We start from the raw sequence: 21,943 nt of genomic DNA on the forward strand, positions 1-21,943 counted from the left end.
TCCTCTTCACATTAGGCAATCGACATCAGTGCTGGTTTTTAAATCCAGATTGAAAACACATTTTTATTTACTGGCTTTTGACTCAGTGGTTGACTGACTTGTATTTACTTGTATTTTATTGTTTTCGCTATGTTTATTATTTTATCGTATTTATTATTCTTATGGTGTCTATTATGTTTCTATTGTTCAGGACTTTGGTCAGCCTTGTGTGTTTTTAAAGTGCTATATAAAGAAACGATGATGATGATGATGATGATAAATTAACATGATAAAGTTGCTGTAGTTTTAGGACACTGACATAGTCGTGTCGTCAGACTCCTGAACACTCAGTGACTGGACTGACACCCACACACACACACACACACACACACACACACACACCAAGTTACTTTTGCAAAATACTTAGCATTTTGCACATTTCCATTGCACTGTGTTGTCTTGTTTATTTGCAATTTTTTGCACATTGTACTTTACGTAGTCATGTGTTTGTCTGTTATATGTCATGCGTAGCACCAGGGTCTCAGAGGAAAGCTGTCTCATTTTACTCTGTACTGTACCACTACACATGGTTGAAATGACAATAAAGCCACTTGACTTGTATATCTGTACATTGTCCGTACTACATCAGTATATTTGCTTTTTGTATAGTAATATAAACATCTGTATACTTAGCTTATTTGTACATATTCTGTTCATAACTGTTCCCATCTTTCACACTATCCTTATCTGCATATAATCTGCTTTTATTGCACTTACTGCTCTTGCACGTCTGATTAGATGCAAATTATATTTCAGTCCCTGTTTATACATGTGTAATGACAATAAAGTTGAATCCTATTCCTAAAGTCAACAAATTCATCATTTATTCAGTTACATGCAATGAAATTCATGGATTTATTAGATGATAATATTAAAAGACATAGTAGACAGTAGCCAGGTAACATCCAGAAGCTGTTTGAAACGAGGGATAAACGAGGGCTCGAGTGACAAGCAGAAGAGAATGGATGGATTTAGTGTTTGAAGCAGAGGTTTTGTTGGTTTGGTCTCTTTCTAACGTGTTTATTGGGAAGACAAACAGATGCCTGACCTGTGCACTCTGTGTCACTGATGCCTTGAAGAAGATGATGGCGGTTAAAGCACCGTATTAATAAACACTCACAGACGGCTGAAGTCACCACACAGAACAGACTGTGTGAAACAAATCAACAGTGTCAAAATAATGAATGATTAAATACTTAATGGAAAAATTAAATGAAAAAACAGAGCAGAGCAGTGTGATGTTGACTCATGTCATTGCATACTGACCTTGGATGACTTGTTTAGCTTCTGTGCCGTTAAAAACATTAACTATGAAATAATAGCCAGAAAATAAAGTTTTTTTTATTGAATGTTTATTGAGCCTTCTGATGAAACATAAAAAACAGAACTTAAAAAATGTAAAAGTCATTTCTCTATTTGAGTTTTAATTTGTATCACATTTGCTGCATCCAGCAGGTTATTGTTTAAAATGTAAAATGACACTGACGATGTAGAAGTGTGAAAAACTCACGCATCAAATATGAGACACTTGGAGTTAAAGGGTTACTATTTTACTTTTCTACAATCTGCTATTTGCTGACATGTTCAAATAATTTGTTGGTTAGTAAAGAAACAAGTTGATAAATAATGTGTTAATAACCATTATCATCAGAAGTGAGATTAGGATACAGTTTGGTGCATTCTGACTGCTTTCTGTCATCAAACAGGACTGAGGAGGAAAAACAGCTCAGAGAGTTTGAAGGTTCTTCGATGACACAGTAGAAGAAGAGCTGTGAGGCCACAGTAAAGTTTCAGAACTGAACTAACTCTGTCAGAGCTTCCACAAACACTGATCAACACACTTATTAAACCTCCTGTCATCAAACACTCGTTTTCGCTGAGTTCTCCCTGTATTACCTTTGGGAAACTGAATGTGTTTTTTATAAAACCAAATTTGAGCTGGCACACTGGACATCTCAAAAAACCCCAAAAATGTAAACTTCCTCTTCAGGAATGAAAGTAAAAAACTGTAATTTGGAATCTTAATGGAATACAATCCGTTTTAATTTTATCTTTTTATCCATGGAACCGAAAATTCATGGATAACAACAATATTGAGATCTGAGCATTAAAATATCATTTTTTTTAAAGAGGTCATGCACACTGCTGGTCCTGGAGAAAACTCAGACGCAGATGAAGGTCCTAGCATGAGTAGTGATCAGAAGAAAGTAAAACAGGTACACTGGGGACAAACCGAGCCAATACCACTGTACCTGGTGTGCAGGGAAAAGCTATCAATATACTTTCTGTGACGTTTTTGTTGGTGGTGTGATTTTTCTAATGTGAAACATGTGCCGTGGCTCCCAAAGGTTGGGAATCAGTGGTAAATACTTAAAATGCAGTAAATAACTTTAGAGAGGTGCACAGAGATTTCAGTGTTTGAAGATGCTAACAATGTCAAACAAAGCTTTCATCCAATAATTCAGTAATTCATCAGTAATTTGAGGGTTATTGATCGATCAGTGAACAGATCAGGTTCTGATTGAGAAACTCAGAGTGAGGACTTCAGAGTTTTCAGCTTTAGAAACATTTAATTCTATCAGAGGATCCATCAGCTTAGACATAATGCTCAGTGGTGTCATCATGCTCGTCAACATCCAATGGCGTCTCCATGGATACGACCTGTTTGTTACCTGTGGGCAGAGTGGAGAAATCAGGACGGTGCTGATGTGATCAAAGTGTTTCTGTGAGTATCTGCCTGAGTTTGTACCTGAGCTCCTGCTGCAGCAGATGGACAGGAGCAGGATGGTGCAGATGCAGTACTGGCAGAAGACCAACAGGTGGCAGATGACTCTGATCCAAGACACAGAGGGAGAAGAAGGGGAGGAAGAGTTGGTGAGAGGAGGAAGAGTGGACAGAGAAAAACTGACCTCAGAAACTGGAGGTGGAGGGACGGACTTTCTGAGAGTAGTTATAGGAGACCCTGCAGAAGACATAATGAAACAGGTTAATGAGTCAGCTCAGCAGGTCAGGTCAGGTCTTTAAACAGGGAGTTTGGTCAGTGTTCTGACCTCGGACCCTCAGAAAGCTCTGAGGAGATGATCCAAATGTGTTAGAAGCGCACCAGTAGAGACCTTCATCAGAGTGCCTGACATTAGGGATAACGTGTTCTGCTTTAGACCCAAGGAGACGTCCATTCATGAAGAAAAAAGATGGAACTGTTTCACCAGTCTTCTTCTTGCATTGCAGAGTAACATCACTTCCTGGTCTTACAGGAAGTGCAGGGATCTCCAGGATCACACCTTTTTCTGAATAACAGGTAAACAGAGACAGACTTCCACCATCAGATTGGAGTAACACAGAGACAGAGACACAGCTGGAACATCTCACTGTACCTGAAACACTGATGGACACTTCATCGCTCTGCTGTCCAGATGAGCTTTCACACCAGAAGGTTCCACTGTAAGACGAGTTACGATCCAAAACGCACAAACTTCCACTCATCTCAGCTGCTCCACAGTCCACAGTGGGTCCTCCGCTGGTCATCTTCACTGTCCAGCCATCAACTGTCTGTCCATCATCAACACAACTCAGAGACACTGAAGAAGATCCACTGAAGAACTGCTGAAGGTTTGGACTGACTGACAGAGACACTGGAGGACACACAGACACACAGACAGACAGATGATCACCACCAAAGAGGAGAGGACCAGCATCACGATGATCACCAAACTTCACACCGACCTGCATCAAAACCAGAATCCAAATGTGGAGCCAGCTCACATGGGCATGGTTGCCATGGTAATTTGAATTTGACAGGATGTAGACCAATTAACTCTTTACTTGGCATGACTGACTACAACTGATAGGTGGAAGATGGTAACTATGGAGATGCCAGGGGAAAAAGAAGAACCCCAAAGAGTAGATTCATGGATGTCTCGAAGGAGGACGTGCAGAGGGTTGGTGTGACCGAGGAGGACGCTGGGATAGGATGAGATGGAGGCAGATGACCTCCTGTGGAACCAGCTAAAGCAGCAGCCAATAGAAGACGAAGAAGACGACACATGAAGAAGACTGTCACTTATTTCAAAGTTCTCATCCAGAAATTTGGCTTGCCCTCTAAGGAACATCCTTGAAACCTGGGAGACTTACAAAACGTTTACCCCGAATTTAAGAGAGAGGTGGACTACCATCAGATCCCTTTATAAATAATGATAACCAGTGATAACCTTTGTGGTGTTTGGTGATGGTGCCAAATCTCCACCACCATGCCACCTGTCAGAATACCATGCTGCAATATTTTGATGTTCAATATTCATTTTTAGGTCTTAGTGTGTGTATTAGTTAGTGTTGTATAAGTTAGGGTGTTGGAAAGGAGAGTCCGTCCGCTAGTCGAACCCATTTCTATGAATCATTAGATCCTCATAAAACCATTACAAGACCTTGGTCCGCATAGCTGGCAATAAGTGGAACTCGTTCCCAGTGGGTGTTGGACTCTGCCAGGGCTGCCCTTTGTCACAGATTCTGTTCATTGGTTTGGGCATCTGACAAGGATGCCTCCAGAGCATCTCCTCGGTGAGGTGTTCCTGGCATGTCCATGTCTCACCCAGGAACACTTTAATACTGTTTTCATTGTATCTCCTGCCACTTGGTGTGATTTTCTGAAAACACGAAATTTCATTTCATCTATATGCTGATGATTGCCAGCTTTATCTACCTTTCAATCACTCTGATAGCTCCTCGATTGGACTCCTGCGTGATTGTCTTAGTAATGTTATGTCATGGATGGCTCAAAATGTTTTACATTTTTATGAACATAAAATGGAAGCAATTTTATTCAGTCCCAATCGTTCTTCTGGTATCCCAAATGTTCACTTTGCTGCTCCAACCCCTCACTTGAAGAGCTCTGTTACTAATCTTGGGGTAAAAATCGACACTGCACTTAGTTTTGATGGCCAGATAAATGGGGCAGTGAAATCTTCATTCTATCATCTCAGATATCTGTCGAAGCTAAAGCCTTTGCTGTCCAGGCATGAACTTGGAAACTGTCATCCATGCTTTGTCACCTCACGTTTCAAATACTGCAACTCCCTTTTAATAGGGGTTGGCCAAGGCACTCTGTCATGCCTGCAACTGGTGCAGCATGGTTTTTACCTCATTTAGTTCAGAATATATTAAGAAATGTACCAGCACACATAAAGTATGGCTCCGTTAACCAGAGATGAAACTAAAGTGTAAATAAAAATAACCTCTGTGGCTATAAATGTTTTGACAGTTAGTATTAAAGACCAGTGATGGGAATAACGGCGTTACAAGTAACGGCGTTACTAATGGCGTTACTTTTTTCAGTAACGAGTAATCTAACTAATTACTATTCCCATCGTTACAACGGCGTTACAGTTACTAACAAGGAAACGCGGTCCGTTACTATTTTTCAAACAGACGGTTGAAGCTGTGTTCAGCTTACCGCATCTTATATCAGTTGCATGGAAGCAGCTGACTACGTAAGTAATCTGGACGCTACAGCTTTAAGCAGCTGCGCGCTCCCGCGGACGGTAATCACGATCACTGTCCAGCACAACACCTGGAGCTGAGGAGGCAAAACAATCGCATGAGTGCTGCTGTTTGACTGAGGAAGAATAAAGTAGTCGTGGTAAGTCAATCACATGACCACTTAAAGACAAAGCAACAAGGTGATATATACCAGTTTTTAAATTGTGTCGATAGGCCGCGTAAAACCAGAGTCATGATAAACAAGATATACGCGGCGTTTTTTCCTCAATTGTTTCGTCACGTTTACTGTCTAAGGACAGCGCAGCAAGAACTCTCTGCTTATGAGCAAAAAAAGAAAAAACGCGAAGGGAGAGAGAGTGAGTTTTGAGATGTGAGAGATTTGTGACGTTTAGCGTGTTTGGAGTGTGTAGTTAATGTGTTGTCTTGTGTAGTTAGTGTGTAGTGTTGTGGATAGTTTTGTGTTGTGTGTCAGAACAATGAGGCGACTGCTGTCTCCAGGTAGAAACAGGAGTGATACACCTGCTGCTGTCAGACCTGCAGGTATCAGGCTGTGATGTTCTCCTTTATAGTGGACAGAAATATTTGGAGTGGCACAAATAATTTGTGTGGCATCTTATTGAAGAACAGCTGATTATTCTGTAAATAGTTTGAAATGGTTATTTAAAAAATCAAGGTAAAAGGTAAATGGCTGCAAATAATTTTGTTGTTTGCAAAACTTGTGCATAGGATTTTAAAATTGACAATTAATATTTGCATTTAAAGTTATGAAATATGATTCATTAAACATGTTTATGGTTGTTACAGTAAAGAATATATATCTTTTTCTACTCAGATTTTATGGTTTTTATCTGATTTTAGATCAATTGTGTTAATACAGTATGTCAAAATGAAAAGAAAACTGTAAATTCAGACACGTGAGGTTGTGCTGAAAAGAATGATACCAAACAAGGCAAATAAACTGTTTTTAAAGTTAAATGTGGAGGGAAAATCAAGAGTAGTTAAAAATGGCCAATTATACCCTGGACCCCAGGGGGTTAAACGTTTTTTTTAAAGTAGCGCAATAGTTACTTTTCAAGTAATTAATTACTTTTAGAATATTGTAACTCTGTGTACATTACAGTACATAGTTTTGAGGCACAGGCAGATTTTAAAGGACCACACATGCCTCTGACATATCGTCAGATATTCATATTCTGAGTTTGAGTCAATGCTTAATGTAAATAAAATAACTTAATTTGTTCTTTGGTGGTCTTTTGCAATTATTGTGCAAATCTATTCCAAATCAGCAAAGAATCAGTCTGCAGGAAATTGTTCTCTCAGTTTGTGGAGCACAACTTAGCTGCAACATTAACTCTTAGTCCTGTTAACTAACTAGCATTCATGCCAAAAAGAAAACAAGTTATTCTTACAGTAACTGAACTTGTGGACCTGAAACTTCAAGTTTAAATGTCTAATAGTTAAATAAAACTTAAAAAGGCCAAACAACAACAGATTTGATGAAGCCGCACTTCCATCTACTCACCTGCAGAAACATTCCGTGCAGACAGCAGCAGCACACACACACCTGTAATGGGAGGTCAGAGGTCACTGAGGGTTACAGGTCACAGAGCATCAGAGGTCAGTGACTGACACAGCCTGAGTATATCATGTTGAAGAACAGTTCCTGTTCCATCAGTGAAATACAGTAAAGAGAGACGACTGAGCTGATTGTAACAGAGGAGGCTGTTACTCTGTGTTCCTGAGAAGCATCACAGCAGACAGCTGTTCTGTGGACACAAACATCTACAGACAGCTCAGAGTAAAACAATGGGCCCAGTTCCTGTGTGCACATACAAACAAACAGGAGTACTACCTTCAGCTCTTACTAGAACTATGAAAAAGAGTCAGTACAGTCCAAAAGCACCAGTCACAGATGTTCTACCTTTAGGAAGTGACAGGACGTAAATGATGGTCACTGAGTTTGACACAGTGGCTGTATCCCAATTCAGGGTCTGCAGCCTTAAAGGCCGCATTTTAAGGCCGATTACGTCACAGCGGCGCGCCGAAGGCTGTCCCAATTCAAAGGCTGCTCGAAATGCGGCCCTCAAATGCGTCCTTTATTTCCCTGAATTTTAAGGCTGTGGCGGTGTAGACTTCATGGCCCAACATATCCCACAATTCATAGCGCGGCAGTCACTGTGGATAATTTTGCCGCAGACGGCAGAAGCGGAGCGGCCGAAGAGTAAACTGTTAAACGTAAGTACTGAATATGATGTCACTTTTTTATGTGCAAATGTTTAAGAACATTAAAACATTACTGTTGGCCACATGTCGGCAGGGTTATGTGACATTAGCGATGTTTGTACGTTCAGCGTTTACTTTGTTTTAAAGCCTTTAAAATATAATACAACAGCTGACTTTAATCTTACAGAGAATGTGATGATTTTATGGATAATTAAAGTCAGTCATATATCCACAAACACAACAAGCTGAAAGTCAGTGATGCTGCTCGGTTTGCAGTCCTGAATATGACGGCACAAGCAGGATTCACTGCACTGTTAATGTTAGCTATGTTATATTGCTGCCTCTGTTCGGTGGTGTCGAGCCAAACGGACTTTAACGTGTGTTTGAACGAGCTGACGGTTCACTCGTTAAGCTGAAAGAAAGATGCTTTAATCACAGGAGTCACACATGTGTCCACTGGACCATCTGGAACTCTTCTTGTTTAGCACTCGTAATAACACAAACACTAAATCCTCCTTCTCTTGTGCTGTTTTGTAGCAGTGTGTACACCTGAGACTGTCACCTGTCTGTCTGTCCTGCACTCTCTCTCTGTTTCTTTCTCTCTGATTGTGGAATAAAAGTATGAACATGTATTTATAAGTTACACTTGTGTTTGAATCCTGCAGCTTGTCACACATTTGATTTCCATGTGTGACAACTGCAAGTGTCCAGAGTGAGGACAGACTGAGGGACCCACTGCTGCACATCATCTGTGAGGCTTTGCACCCTGATGATCCACCAGGACAAACTCAGCAGTGTGTGAGGAAGAGGAGGAGGAAGAGCCAGCAGCAGCTGACAGATGGAGAGAATAGACAGACTGTTCCCTGTTTGTGAAGGACTGCTAGGAAAGTTTAACATAACTAATTATCTGTCCTGAATCAGTCTTAGTAGGTAATGTTCAAATAATGTTATCATTCCAGTGTTTTCAGTGTGGGAGAAAGTACTCAGGGCCTTCAAGTTACACACTATGAAAGGCAGCAACAAGTTTAATATTCAGAAACCTAAAGTATGTATCAGCAGCAGAATGGAGCTAAAAATAAATGTTTGTTTCAGTTCTATGAAGCTTTGAGTATTTTGGATTAGTAGCACTGCTGTGTTTGTTGCATCATATTGCTGTAATTGTTTATATGCTTTATATATTCTGAGCTAAGTTGATCTATAGTGTTACATCATATTCTATAAGGATGTTATGTGTTTGTATACTTTCTGCCCAGTTTGACCCATTTAGCAGAAGTCAGCCTGTTTAAGGCTCTGATATCTATTCTGTATGACTTAAAGCAGTTATGACATGGTCTGATTTTCTCACCCAATAAAGGAATATTTAATATATCAGTCTGATCTTCATTCTATCAGAAACAGTTTTCACAGCTCGTACATTTTCTTTTTACACATATATGTAAGCACTGAGCCAAATTTAGTAATGCCAACATATTAAACGGACAACATTTGTCTCTTATATATAATACATCTGTATATACACTGTCAGAGATACTTGAGTGTGTTTGAGTGAAGATTTAAGGTGATAGGAAATATAAATAACTGGAATTTGAATCTTTACTGAAGCTCAGTATTTGACACAGAGTTCACTCACATGTGCTGTACCAGTGTACCTGCACATGTGATGTGACAATAGAAGTGATTTGATTTGAGAGTTCAAACTCACTGCTGTAATAACTTATAATGATTAATATAATAACTATAATATTGGCCATATCATATTTACACTGACTTTAGTCTCATGAACAACATTAGCTAATTGTTATTTACTAGCTAATCTTAAAGGCCAACAATCATGTTTTACAGTCCTGTGGTCTCAGCCTCAGATACTTATTAAATCACACAAAGCTCGTGTAGAAACAAACACACGAACAAAATATGTTCTCCTTCATTTCTGTCAGACAAAGCTGTATGAAACGTTTCCAGCGGTTGGTATCATGGTTGCTAGGCAACCTGGGCAGCGCGACGGAGGCTAGACCGTCCCATTTCACAAGCCTCGCACTTCCGGCCTTAGCGGTCTTTGAGTACGCGGCCCTTGAGGATCGTTGAGGCTGCGTACTTTAAGGCTGCAGACCCTGAATTGGGATACAGCCAGTGTCCGTGTCCTCGTCCTGTCATGATGAAATACTCCCACACAGACTGAAACCATCAGCTGGGTCATGTTATCCACATAAACTCTGACATTACATCCTTTATGATGACTGACTCGCTCTGAATCACATATTTGAATCGAGCAGCTGCTGTAAACAGGGCAATGTGACAGTCAGAGGTCAAAGGTCAGACTCTGCTGCAGTGAGAGTGAAAGAATGAAGGTGGGACTCACCGAGCAGGAGCAGAGAGGCAGCTGCAGCCTTCATGCTGTCTGGATGCTGACTGACTGTGTGAGACGCCTTCAGCTTCCCTTTCATCACTTCCCTTTGATCCCATTGGGTATCCCTGTGTGCTGTTGGTGGAGCCTCACAGTCCTGCATGTATCAGAGAGTTTGGCAAAGGCTGGATCATTGCAGAGCTTTGTTTTCAGCCTGACAGGAACACAAACCTGACTCTGTGACTCTTTGTGTATTTGCTCAGTGTCAATGTTTTCTTTTTTCATTTATTTTAATCACTTTATATTGTTATACTCTTGGTTTTCCCCATTTTATGATGATTTTCATGAATGAATGCTTGTCACAGAGTATCTCAGGGTTCTGTGCTGGGACCAGTACCTTGTCACATTGTACATACTTCCTTCAGGCAGTATTATTAGAAAACACTGCATTTGTTCATTGCTATACAGATGATACCCAGCTTTACTGATCCAAAAGCTAGATGACACAAATCCACTAGTTCATTATACAAACATTTTCTAAAGACATAAAGACCTGGTTTGTGATTCAATTCTTTCTTAATAAATTCATGAAATATTAAAAAGTCATCATTATCTGAAACTGTTCAAAGGTTCCTGATCAACAGTTCCTGCTGCAGTTTCAGATCCTCTCTCTGCTCACAGGAGAATCAAGCCACTGAAGGAGACGACTGAACTTTGACCTCTGACTCCTCTCAGCATGTTTGCTCTGCACCTTATAAATGAGCGTCTTATAATAAGATGATATAATAAAATATCTCATTGTAATAATGTCAGATGTTTGTGTTGTTGAAGTTAAAGCTCCAGTTATAGACCATGAGAGCAGAAGTGTTGTGTTCAGGTATGACGGAGCTGTTTTCATAAGATTTAAATAGAAGTGAGCGTCCAGCCAATGAGATTAGTTCTGCTCTGTGTGCTCTCTCCTGGTTGGTCTGTGGATGTTTCAATGCTGTTGCTACTATAGGTTATTTTAGTGTGTTATGAGTGCAGTTTCCTGATGATGTTCCCCTTTAGTTCTGTGCAGCTCGTCTCAATCACACGTTTTTGATGTCTGAATCTTTTATTGTGGTTGGATCCAGTTAAAGCACAAAAACATCACAGAAACAAACAGGTGTGAATATAAATTAGTCGGATTCATGTTTTTACACTTTGATTCAATACTTCAGAAATCAATTTGACAGGTTATTGATTGATCAGTGAACAGAGTTTACAGCTTTGGACACTTTCAGATTCCTCAGAGGATCTATCAGCTTAGAAGACATGCTCAGTGGTGACATCAGCAACAATGTCATCATACTCCGCGTCACGCAGGGGCGTCTCCATGGAGACAGCATGTTTGTTACCTGTGGGCAGAGCGGAGAAATCAGGACGGTGTTGATGTGATCAAAGTGTTTATGTGAGAATCTGCTTGAGTTTGTACCTGAGCTCCTGCTGCAGCAGATGGACAGGAGCAGGATGGTGCAGATGCAGTACGGGCAGAAGGCCAACAGGTGGCAGATGACTCTGATCCAAGACACAGAGGAAGAAGAAGGAAGAGGAGGAGGAGGAGGGGAGGAAGAATTGTTTGGAAGAAGCAAAGTGGAAAGGGAAGAATTGGTCTCAGAAGAGACAGATGTTTTAAGAGACGTTATAGGAGACCCTGCATGAGAAATGATGAAACAGGTAAATGAGTTAGCTGAGCAGGCCAGGTCTTTAAACAGGAAGTGATGTCATTGTACTGACCTCTGACCCTCAGAAAGCTCTGAGGAGATTCTCCAAACGTATCAGTAGCACACCAGTAGAGACCTTCATCAGAGTACTGGGCTCTTCTGATGTTGTACTCCGATGTAGATCCAGGTCCAACCAGACGTCCATTCATGAAGAAATAAGATGGAACTGTTTCACCGTTCTTCTTCTTGCATTGTAGAATGACACCAGTTCCTGGTCTCACAGGAAGTACAGGGATCTCCAAGATCACACCTTTTTCTGAATAACAATAAAACAGAGTAATGTTTGAGACACAGTTCAGAGCAGAGTCACACAGAGACAGAGACACAGCTGGAACATCTCACTTTCTGTACTGGACACGCTGATGGTAACTTCATCACTTTTCTCTCCAGATAAGCTTTCACACCAGAAGTTTCCACTGTAGGACGAGTTACGATCCAGAAGACACAAACTGTCAATCATCACAAAGTCTTCAGCTGCTCCACAGTCCTCAGTGAGTCCTCCTCTGGTCCTCCTCACCGCCCATCCATCAACTTCCTGTCCATCGTCATCATCGACGCAGCCCAAAGACACAGATGTGGGTCCACTGAAGAACTGCTGAAAGTTTGGACTGGCAGACAGATAGACTGGAGGACAGAAAGAGGAAATTGTTAGAACAAAGGTCGCCAGCAACACATGGAGTTACAACTGTAAAGGAGGAGAAAGCAGATTCAGGGTGGGCATTAATCATGAGACCTTCAGGACCAGAATCCAGGATCCTGATGGGGCCCAAGCTAACCTCTGCTAATAAAATACAAAAATATGAAAAGTCTGCTTAAGAGTCCAATTTCAGATCCTTGGGCAATAGGGCTCATGTGGACATAGTGCTTTGATTGGGAGAAACATTTTAAGAGAATCAATGTCTTTACCTGAATAATTTAACATGCATTAAAACATTCATCAAAAGTGGTTTCCTTCTTGACAACCTCACTCTTTCTAAAACCCACCGTCAAAATAAAAATAACATTGCTTCAGATTTTATTCATTATTTTTTTAAGCAAAACTGAGTTTCTGTTATTTGTTTTAAAAGTAAGATGTAAAGCAGCGCCTTTAGCTTTCAGGCCCCCGAGTGGTCTGGGAAACACGAAGGTGCTCCCAGACCAGCCGAGATATAGAATCTCTGCAGCATGTCCTTGGTCTTCCCTGAGACCTCTTTCAGTGGGACATGCCCGAAACACCTAGCTCCAGTAGGCTTCTTTAACAGACATCCTCAACTGGTTAATTTAACATGGAGGAATAGCAGATTGCAGATAGCAGACTCCTCATCCTATGGCTAACTCTGACAGCCACACCTTGGAGAAAACTCATTTCCGTCGTTTGCATCCACAATCTTATTCTTTCGGTCAAAGCCAGAGTTTGTGAGAATGGGTGATGGTAGGGATGCAGATCGACTGATAAATCAACGGCTCTCTCTTTACCATGACGGACCGGCATCCGTCAGCATCTGCATCACTGCAGTCGCACTAATTCATACAGGAAAGTTGAATGAAAAAAGGATTTTCTTTATTTTTGTGTCTGAGAATTTTATGTTTATGTTTAATGTACAATACAATTCAGGAACTGTCACTATGTGTCTTTTGCAATGTGATATTTTTATAAAGTATCTTGAAAAGTATTTGATATATGAAGTTAAAAATCATTATATAAGGTCCGTGTTATGTGACATGGGATGACTGACCGTCCTTTTCACAATTATTACTGTTTATGTCATAATAAAAGACCCGTGCCTGCGTAAAATTATTAACAAAATGTTTGCTTATTTTAATCATCTCTGTCTTTACACTGTTGATATTTATAAATTTGGACTTTTTCCTACGAACCATTTATTATACATACATCATAATACAAAAAGTAAAAGCGAGGTTGTTTTATGCTTAACCCTTATTACCAAAAATATCAGATTATATTGTGAATAAGGGTGGATGTGTTGTTCTTTAATGCATCTGTGAACCATCCTGATACTTGGAAACAAGGGTGATGACAGACAGACTTAGTGTAAGTCTGTGACTACAGGGTCAATGAGGGACCTCTTTAAAGGGCTTTCCTTAAGATTAAGACCGGCGAACAGCAATTCGATTATTTTAAAGACTGTAAGGCAGTAAAAATGTATTAATGGAAAAATTACAGCTGGTGGAGAACATTGTGCATAAGGCCATATTTAAAAAGATAACTATATATATATATATACATATATATATATATATATATAACTTATATGACGAACTGGAATTTTAGGGCACTTCCAAAAGAATGAATAACTCCGTAAAAATAAGTAAACATGTAACTGTATTGTCCAGTAGAGTGGGATTACTACTGTTAGACAAACATTTAGAAGTAAGTATTGGCTCAGTGTATATAAAACGCACTCTGTTCTGTCACAGAGGAATGACTGCAGACTGTCTCCGCACCTGAAATCATAAATATAAACTTAGAAAAGACTCACCTGCAGAAACAGTCAGTACAGACAGCAGCAGCACAGACACGCCTGCAACAGGAGGGCAGAGGTCACTGAGGGTCAGAGGTCAATGAAAGCTCAGTTAGGGTTCAGAAATGATGCTGTTTTAGGATGTTTATGTTCCTCGACTGAAGGAAAACCAGAACCAAGAACCTCATCCCGACTCTGAGCAGAACGGGTACATGATCTGAGCTCATGTACCTGCAGGCTGCAGATACTCAGGTGATACATCAGTGGAAGTTACCCTGATGCACTCATGCAGACGTGCTGTCTGAGCGCGTGTTGGATGAAGCTGTAAGGAATACATGTTCACTCACCCCGGAGCAGACAGACGGACGCAGTCTTCATGTCTGAGTGATGACTGAGAGTCTGAAGTCTGAGCAGCAGAGACGCTTTCAGCTTCATCACTTCCCTGTTACACATTCAACACGTCCCTCTGCTCCAACACTTTCACTACCCGTCTGACTGAGCTCAGTCAAAATGCGCCCGTTACTGCAGAAATCAGTCATCAAGTGAAGAATCTCTCTGTTACACCAACATCACAAGTTCATTATTAAATGATCTTTTTTTCATGTAATCCTGCATCTTAATCATAACAAGTGACCTCCTCCTGGTGTGTGGGTACAGATCCTGTTCTGCCAAACAGAGACATTATTTCACTCTTAGCTCAGAAATCAATTCAATTCAGCTTTATTTACACAGCACCAAATCACAACAACAGTCACCTGAAGGCACTTTATATTGTAAGGTAGCTCCTACAATAATACATACAGAGAAAAACCCAACAATCATATGACCCCCTATGAGCAAGCACTTTGGTGGCAGTGGGAAGAAAAAACTCAATTTTAACAGGAAGAAACTTCCAGCAGAACCAGGCTCAGGGAGGGGCGGCCACGACCGGTTGGGGTGAGATCACACTTTAAAGTGTCCATCATAAAACATGCTGACAGCATTTAAGTCACAGATCTGAAGAGAAACCTACAAAACAGCAGCATATCCATGTGTCCTCACCTGTGCTTCATTATAGTCACAGTCAGAGAGAACGACAGGATCACTGAATCAGCAGAAATGTCTGGAAACTCACCTTAATCACTCCAGAACCTTTCCACCTTTAACTTCACCATCGCCTGAACTGGGCTGGAATATTAAAGGAGATAAAATAAAACCTACAATAACCTGGTTGCATTCAGGTGAAGACCCTAAAGGTGCTTCTCAAACTCTGTAGAAGCACCTTTAGATTTTTGGCCATGTTGTTTGCAGGAACATTGCAGCTCTATGAGCGCCCTCATCAGGTCACCCACAGATTTCAGATGGATCCATCTAAAACTTTCACCTTCTTCTGGTGTTTTCTGCTTTTGTTGATCTGGATGTCTGCTCTGGGTCACTGTTGGACTGACAGGTTAGCTGAAGGTTTGTAGTATTTGGACATGTTCAGATATTCGGTGTGGATTTAAATATATGTCCATTTGCTCTGCAGTGTCAGATTTTGGTCCTGCACGGTGCTGCGACTCTCAGTTTGTATTTTTATCCTGCACGTCTCTACATGATGCTCCTGAAACTGTTTCTGTTTCTTTTCCTGCTTCATCTTTTTCCTTAAAAGGTGTCGGGATGGCGAGCCGTGACTGATGATGGGAACTGATGAACTTTCAGTCTGTGTTGGTCGGGTCTGATTTAGAGGCGGTCATTGACTGCCTTTAGCATTAGCTGTAGCATCGTTTCGTAAGCTGCGCATAAAGTCTTCTTCCAAATGTTCTCTGTGGGGTTCGGGTCTGTGGTGGTGAATCTCCCTGACCCACACTTTCACAGTTCGAGTGTGATGAAGCCTGGTGATGGTATCTTGGAATAGCCTGGACCACCAGAAAAGCAGAAATCCTCACATGGAACAAAACATTCATGTATTCAGGTGATCAGCTGACCTGCTTAAGAAATGAAAAGCCACTCACTGCATCAGTTAGGGTTATATATATATATATATATATATAACCCTAACTGATGCTTTTCATTTCATTGAATCCAGGTGGGACTGTTTGGGCCAATGAGTGTACCTCTGGTTTGCTAACTTTGAGTTCTTCCACTAAAACCATGGTTTGGCTTCTGATTCAGAGTCTGAGTTTGACTCAGAGGTTGATGTTTACTGACTTCCACAGCTGCATACGTGCATGTGGTCAGAGAAGGCCAGGGTTTGGTGATGGCCTGTAAGTTTGGCACACCTTTCCTTTGGAGGCTCTTCTCCTCAGATCATTTGAGCTCAGCCAGGCTGGATGGACACCATCAGTACACATCGTTGACTCTCAGATATCTGCAGGAACAGGTCCAGATTATAGGGGGACCATCCAGGACTCTTACTGAATTTTTCTGGAAGTCTCTCCTGTGTTTCATGGTCTCACTGATATGGTCTCACAACACCTGTGCAGCAAGTGTTTGACTCTGAGGATGGTATTAGTGAAGTCACAGTGACTCAGTCATGCTTCTTTGGGAATTGTGCCAAAGTCAGACCTGGAGTTCAGGATTTAGCTGTCATGACTTAGGAGTGCTTCAGGTGTCCTTTGGAGAGGATTGGCTTCCAGCTGGTGACGCCGCCATAAAGGTCTGGTTGGAGGGGTTGGAGGGGTGCTGCACTGATGGTGATGTTCTCCCAGGGTTCACAGGCTGATGACTTGGAGAGTCCAGCCTGATCCTAGTGTGCCTGCTTGTGATCTTGTTTTTAAATGGAGCCATCTAAGAGGTTGAGGTTGGGGGTGACACTCTATGAGCAGGGGTGATTTTAGCCCATTTTTGGGGGTGCTTCAGCGCCCTTTCTGCCAGATCGATGGTGGCTGAGACGCAGCGGAGCGGAGGTGGAAGTGCCTGGCTTAAAACAGGACATATTACCTGCATTTAACCTTCAGTTACTCTTTATAAATTTAGGTAGGAGTCAGACCATGTTTCTTTTTAGCTGAAAAACATTACACCCAGGTAACCTGCAGTGTTGGAAACGTGTTTTCCGACGATGTTTGCTACCCTACAATCCGTCCTACTCTGTAGTAAAATCAGCTACATTTCATTTTCCTGTTACTCCCATTGAAATGTATACAGCATATTTAAAATCTAAAACTTAAAATTGTCCGTAGCCTGCTGTTGTTACCACTGTCCTGTTTGAAATGCAATGAGAGAAGCTGCTTATTTTGTCATATGTGCCGATATCAAACCCAGGAGCCACATTCAGGTAAAAGTGTAAAATCAAATGATCCGTCAATAAAGGATAATGTTGGATCAGTGTTCCAATATTTATATCTTTTATTAGATGTACATGTGGTTTGGTTATTTGCCTTTTGGTTGAAAGTACACTGAGAGAGGACTTTTTCATTAGTGATCTTAATAGTATTTTTTTCATATTAATGTAATTTTTCATCCAATTGAATACAATCTATTTGTTTATGATTGTCAGTCCAAAGAGGGAGAGACGAAAGAGGGGAACGTGAGGAGAAAGTACAAGGTCAGGAAGAACCAGGTAAGAAAACAGACAGGGAACAGTGACAGGCAAAGCAGAAACTGGTAAACTGCTTGAGAGAATTGACCACCAAAATGTGATAGACAGATTTTCCAACCTCAAGGTGAGGCGACATAGGATAAAATAAAATAAAAAATCTGCAGAGCCATAGTAGTATCTGCAGTAAAGCTCTTTTTATACATTGTACCATCGGCAAAGTTGCCTCCATTTTTATAATGTTTTTATTAATATTTTGTATATTTGTACATTTCAAGGACTCTATTTTTGGAGTGTATTTTTATATATCTGTATTATATTATACATACACATTAAAGGTGAATCTCTGTCCAAAAAATTCACTCAGTTTACATCTTACTCACTATGATCATCATTCATCATTTTCCCCCAGTAATTAAGGTTAGGATATGTATTTTTTTAATTCCAATCCATTCTTCGTTTGCAGCATCTAAATAAGCTTTATCAGATTTGATGGTTTTGTTACAGACTTTAGTGTTTTGCTTTTCTTTCACAACTGTGGGGATTAAATTGTGTTAAAATGTACAAAAGAGTGATGGCATGTGTTAGGTTTATATTATTGATTGTCATTTATGCTTAGAAATATATAATCATTTATGCTTAGAAATATATAATCATTTGTAGATTGAAAGAATGTCTCATCCTAGGAGGTCTGTAACAACTCTGTGCAGCATGAAGAGGGGAGTGCGTTCACTCCTCTTCAGAGTGTTCTGGCATAGATCACACACTTCCCAGGGTCATGAGAGAGGTCGTATCCTGACTTGCTGATGTATGGTATAGTAAACACACATATATCTGGTTAGGTGTAAGAGCCTTTGTTTAGGTGGACCACTGGACTCCTGGCACCAGCTTTGGGGAGTCGTTCACAGGGTCACATCTTGCCCCCCCCACACACACACACACACACTATGCACAGACTGGTATTCTTTGGTCACATGTATACTTATGTAAGACATCATATGGTAATGAATCTATGCATATTCATGTAACCTCAATAAAAGAGCAGTGTTACGAGGGAGCAGACGAGAGCGACTGGGGTCAAGCGAAGGAACGGCGCTGTCACGGTTCTCTCCCTCCTGCACGAGTAACACAAAGAGCTCTGGGGACTTGCGTCTTGATTTTGCTGTTGTAGTAAAATTGTCTCATTCCAGCAGTGGGCCTGTGCTAGACAGACCCATCATCATGTTTTGTGACGAGGACCCAGGCACAGAGAGATTTGATGAATTCAAGAATCTTATGATTTAATAAAGAAATCTGCAGACTTTCACAGAGATGGTAAAATTATGATGACTGATAATGGAGACAGGATGTAGGCACAGAAGAAGGGAGTGTCTGAGCTGTGACCTCACGCCTGAAATCCACATAAATTATCTATAAAACCAGAATAAAAGTGTCACAGGACACAGAAACAAACATGAGCCACGATTCCCGCCCCCTGTTTTATTTCTGATTGATTATATGGAAATGCCCCGGCTGTGGAATGGAAAGTGAAAGTAAAGTGACATCTATGCAGCAGTCTGTGGGAGTGTCTGCAGAGTCACGGGCTGCTCACAGAGCTGCTGGTTCAGTGTGGGTGAGGATCAGCTCCAGCAGGACTTGTAACCGAAGATGATGGTTATTCTGCTGCTCCTCATACCTGGTAAGAAAGTTGTTCTGATCCTGTTTGAATGCATGCTCATGTTTAAAGCTAGGCTGATGTGATGTGTGCAGTCTGCTGAGTGAACCTACCTCTCTGCAGCTCTCATGCAGGGCAAACACTACAAATAATGAAGCATCATTTTGGTTTCAGTCCATCCATCTGTTTAAAGCATCAGTGTTTCAGGGTGAAGCAGGAAACTGACACTTAGACGCAGGCTCAGAGGCAAACAAACACAATTTGTGCTTGAGACGGAGAAGGAATCATGAATTTCTAATAACGTTTGATAACATTGTGAGCTACAGAAATCTAAAAATCTAAATAGAACCTTTGTTATCCCATGAATGAGAAACTTGGGTATTACCACACAAAGTAGTCCTATATGCAGCTTTGATCCGAAGCCCAGTGAAATTTTGCAAAGGTATAAATTCGAATAAAGCTGAATGAAACCATCATGGAATATGTTGCGCAGCTGCATCATCTCGCAAAGGATTGTAATTATGGCAACACGTTACAACAGATGTTGAGAGATAGGATCGTCTTCAGAATTAGGGATGACCGCATTCAGAGGCATCTCTTGTCAGAAATAGACCTTACTTTTGACAAGGCCCTGTCAATTGCAGTAGCCATGGAGACTACAAATAAAAGTGCACAGGATCTGCAGACCTCAGGGGCGACAACAACATTTTTCAGCCTCACCAAAGGACAACAGGAGAGTCGTACCTTTAAAGGAGAAAGCAAAGAGTGTTATTGTTGCAAAGGAACCAAGCACACAGCGGCAGACTGTACGTACAATCAAGGAAAATGTCATGCTTGTGGTGAAGTGGGACACATAGCCAGAGCTTGTAGAAGCAAGACTAAACTGAACCAGAAATAGTACGGATCGACATATGTAAAGAAAGACAAAAAGCAGAGTTCACACTACAGTACTCACAATGTGGGTGAGAAAGCAGATAACAGCAAAACTGATAGCTCTGAAGATGACTCTTTCACTTTGAACTGTGTCAAGGGCACAAAAGAAAACTGTTCAAGTTAGGGCGTGGCAGCATGGTACACTTGAGAAAAATAGATCCCTACGCTGTGGATATGCAAACTGATGGGAAAAAGGTGAACTTTGAAATAGACACTGGATGTTGCCTAACAGTCATGAACCAAGTGACATTCAAAGAAACAAGCAAAGACACCAAGCCCTCCAGCCTACAGCCCATCAAAATCAAACTGGAAACTTATACAGGGGATCCTGTTAAGGTGATAAGGTCAAATATAAGCAGCAGGAAAAATATCTGCCCCTGGTGGTGGCCAAAGGCGACGGCCCCAGCTTGCTAGGTTGAGCTTGGCTCGAGGAAATTAAATTGGACTGGAGTGAAGTGAAAAACCGTCGTAACAATAGAAAGCTGCACCAAGTCAAAACAACAGAAAAAACACTACAGCAAGTGTTAAGTAAACATGAGGATGTATTCAAAAAGGAGTTGGGCACCCTGAAAGGTATGAAAGCTGCAATTCATGTGAAAAGTGTTGCCACCCCATGCTTCTTCCATCCATGTTCTGTCCCCTTTGCTATGCGAGCAAAAGTCAAGGAGGAAATAGACCGACTATTAACAGAAGGCATCATCTCGCCAGTGAAATATGCTGAATGGGCAGCACCAGTAATGCCACTTCTGAAGCCCACAGGGACCATAAGACTGTGTGGGGATTACAAGCTTACTGTAAATACAGTGGCTTCACTGGAACAGTATCCAATACCCAGAATGGAGGACCTGTTTGCCACACTATCCAGGGGTAAGCAGTTCTCAAAAGTAGACATGAGTCACGCTTACCAGCAAATCCTCTTGGATGACAAATCGAAAAAGTATGTCACAGTAAACACATCTCGTAAAACAGATTGCATTTTGGAGTGGCTTCTGCTCCAGCAATACTCCAGAGGACCATGGAAAGGCTTTTGAAGGGGATACCTCAGGTAGCCGTGTATTTAGATGACATCTTAGTGACTGGGGTGGATGAGGTAAGCCATCTACAGAACCTGGATGAGGTGTTGACCCGGTTGGAGGAGGCCGGGTTGAGGTTAAAGAGGTGCAAGTGTGCCTTCATGCAAGAGAAAGTGGAGTACTTGGGGCACATAGTTGATGCCCAGGGGCTCCACCCAGTGGAAAAGAAAGTTAAAGCAATCATGGACGCACCTACCACCACAAATGTCACTGAATCAAAAGCATACTTAGGGTTGCTAAATGACTACAACAAGTTCCTTCCAAACCTGGCAACCCTGTTGGCACCCCTACATGAACATTTGAGACATGAGGTACGGTGGACATGGCAAAAGAGACAAGAGGAAGCATTTCAGAAATCCAAGAACCTGTTGAACTCAGCGGAGGTGTTAGTTCATTATTCTGCTGACCGTGAGTTGGTTCTCTCATGTGATGCATCCCCATACGGCATAGGCGCCGTATTGTCACATAAGATGGAGGATGG

The 21,943-nt window shown here is 41.3% G+C and overlaps 2 protein-coding genes across 5 annotated transcripts; both read right to left on the reverse strand.

The window, feature by feature from the left end:
* Positions 1 to 1,473: 1,473 nt before the first annotated feature.
* On the reverse strand, positions 1,474 to 7,586 carry LOC120438648. 4 transcript variants are annotated; one of them, XM_039609097.1, is made up of 7 exons: positions 7,454 to 7,586; positions 7,055 to 7,096; positions 3,414 to 3,671; positions 3,090 to 3,326; positions 2,977 to 3,001; positions 2,789 to 2,871; positions 1,474 to 2,711 (listed from the first exon to the last, which is right to left on the reverse strand). In XM_039609097.1, exons 1-7 carry the CDS (start codon positions 7,542 to 7,544, stop codon positions 2,635 to 2,637), a joined length of 813 nt encoding a protein of 270 aa, XP_039465031.1. In that variant the 5' UTR covers positions 7,545 to 7,586; the 3' UTR covers positions 1,474 to 2,634. The 4 variants fall into 4 exon arrangements, with proteins under 4 accessions (XP_039465031.1, XP_039465030.1, XP_039465028.1 ...); XM_039609096.1 differs by having other exon boundaries at positions 1,474 to 2,700; positions 2,789 to 3,001; positions 7,454 to 7,578; XM_039609094.1 differs by having other exon boundaries at positions 2,789 to 3,001; positions 7,454 to 7,577.
* Positions 7,587 to 11,328: 3,742 nt separating this feature from the next.
* On the reverse strand, positions 11,329 to 14,744 carry LOC116320704. Its single transcript, XM_039609085.1, has 6 exons — positions 14,654 to 14,744; positions 14,325 to 14,366; positions 12,187 to 12,468; positions 11,858 to 12,100; positions 11,556 to 11,774; positions 11,329 to 11,478 (listed from the first exon to the last, which is right to left on the reverse strand). Exons 1-6 carry the CDS (start codon positions 14,739 to 14,741, stop codon positions 11,387 to 11,389), a joined length of 966 nt encoding a protein of 321 aa, XP_039465019.1. The 5' UTR covers positions 14,742 to 14,744; the 3' UTR covers positions 11,329 to 11,386.
* Between the last annotated feature and the right edge of the window lie 7,199 nt (positions 14,745 to 21,943).

This window comes from Oreochromis aureus, linkage group 3 (genome assembly GCF_013358895.1).
Source record: "Oreochromis aureus strain Israel breed Guangdong linkage group 3, ZZ_aureus, whole genome shotgun sequence".
Lineage (NCBI taxonomy): Eukaryota > Metazoa > Chordata > Actinopteri > Cichliformes > Cichlidae > Oreochromis > Oreochromis aureus.

Excerpts from the sequence above, each read along its gene's own strand:
- LOC120438648 (XM_039609094.1), bottom strand. The coding sequence starts at position 7,544 with ATGCGGCCTTTAAGGCTGCAGACCCTGAATTGGGATACAGCCACTGTG. Across the intron at positions 3,672-7,054 it reads TGCACGGAATGTTTCTGCAG|TGTCTCTGTCAGTCAGTCCA; the intron begins GTGAGTAGATGG and ends TGTGTCCTCCAG. Across the intron at positions 2,712-2,788 it reads CTGCTGCAGCAGGAGCTCAG|GTAACAAACAGGTCGTATCC; the intron begins GTACAAACTCAG and ends CTCTGCCCACAG.
- LOC116320704 (XM_039609085.1), bottom strand. The coding sequence starts at position 14,741 with ATGAAGCTGAAAGCGTCTCTGCTGCTCAGACTTCAGACTCTCAGTCAT. Across the intron at positions 12,101-12,186 it reads CAGCGTGTCCAGTACAGAAA|AAAAAGGTGTGATCTTGGAG; the intron begins GTGAGATGTTCC and ends ATTGTTATTCAG. Across the intron at positions 11,775-11,857 it reads GAGCTTTCTGAGGGTCAGAG|GGTCTCCTATAACGTCTCTT; the intron begins GTCAGTACAATG and ends TTTCTCATGCAG.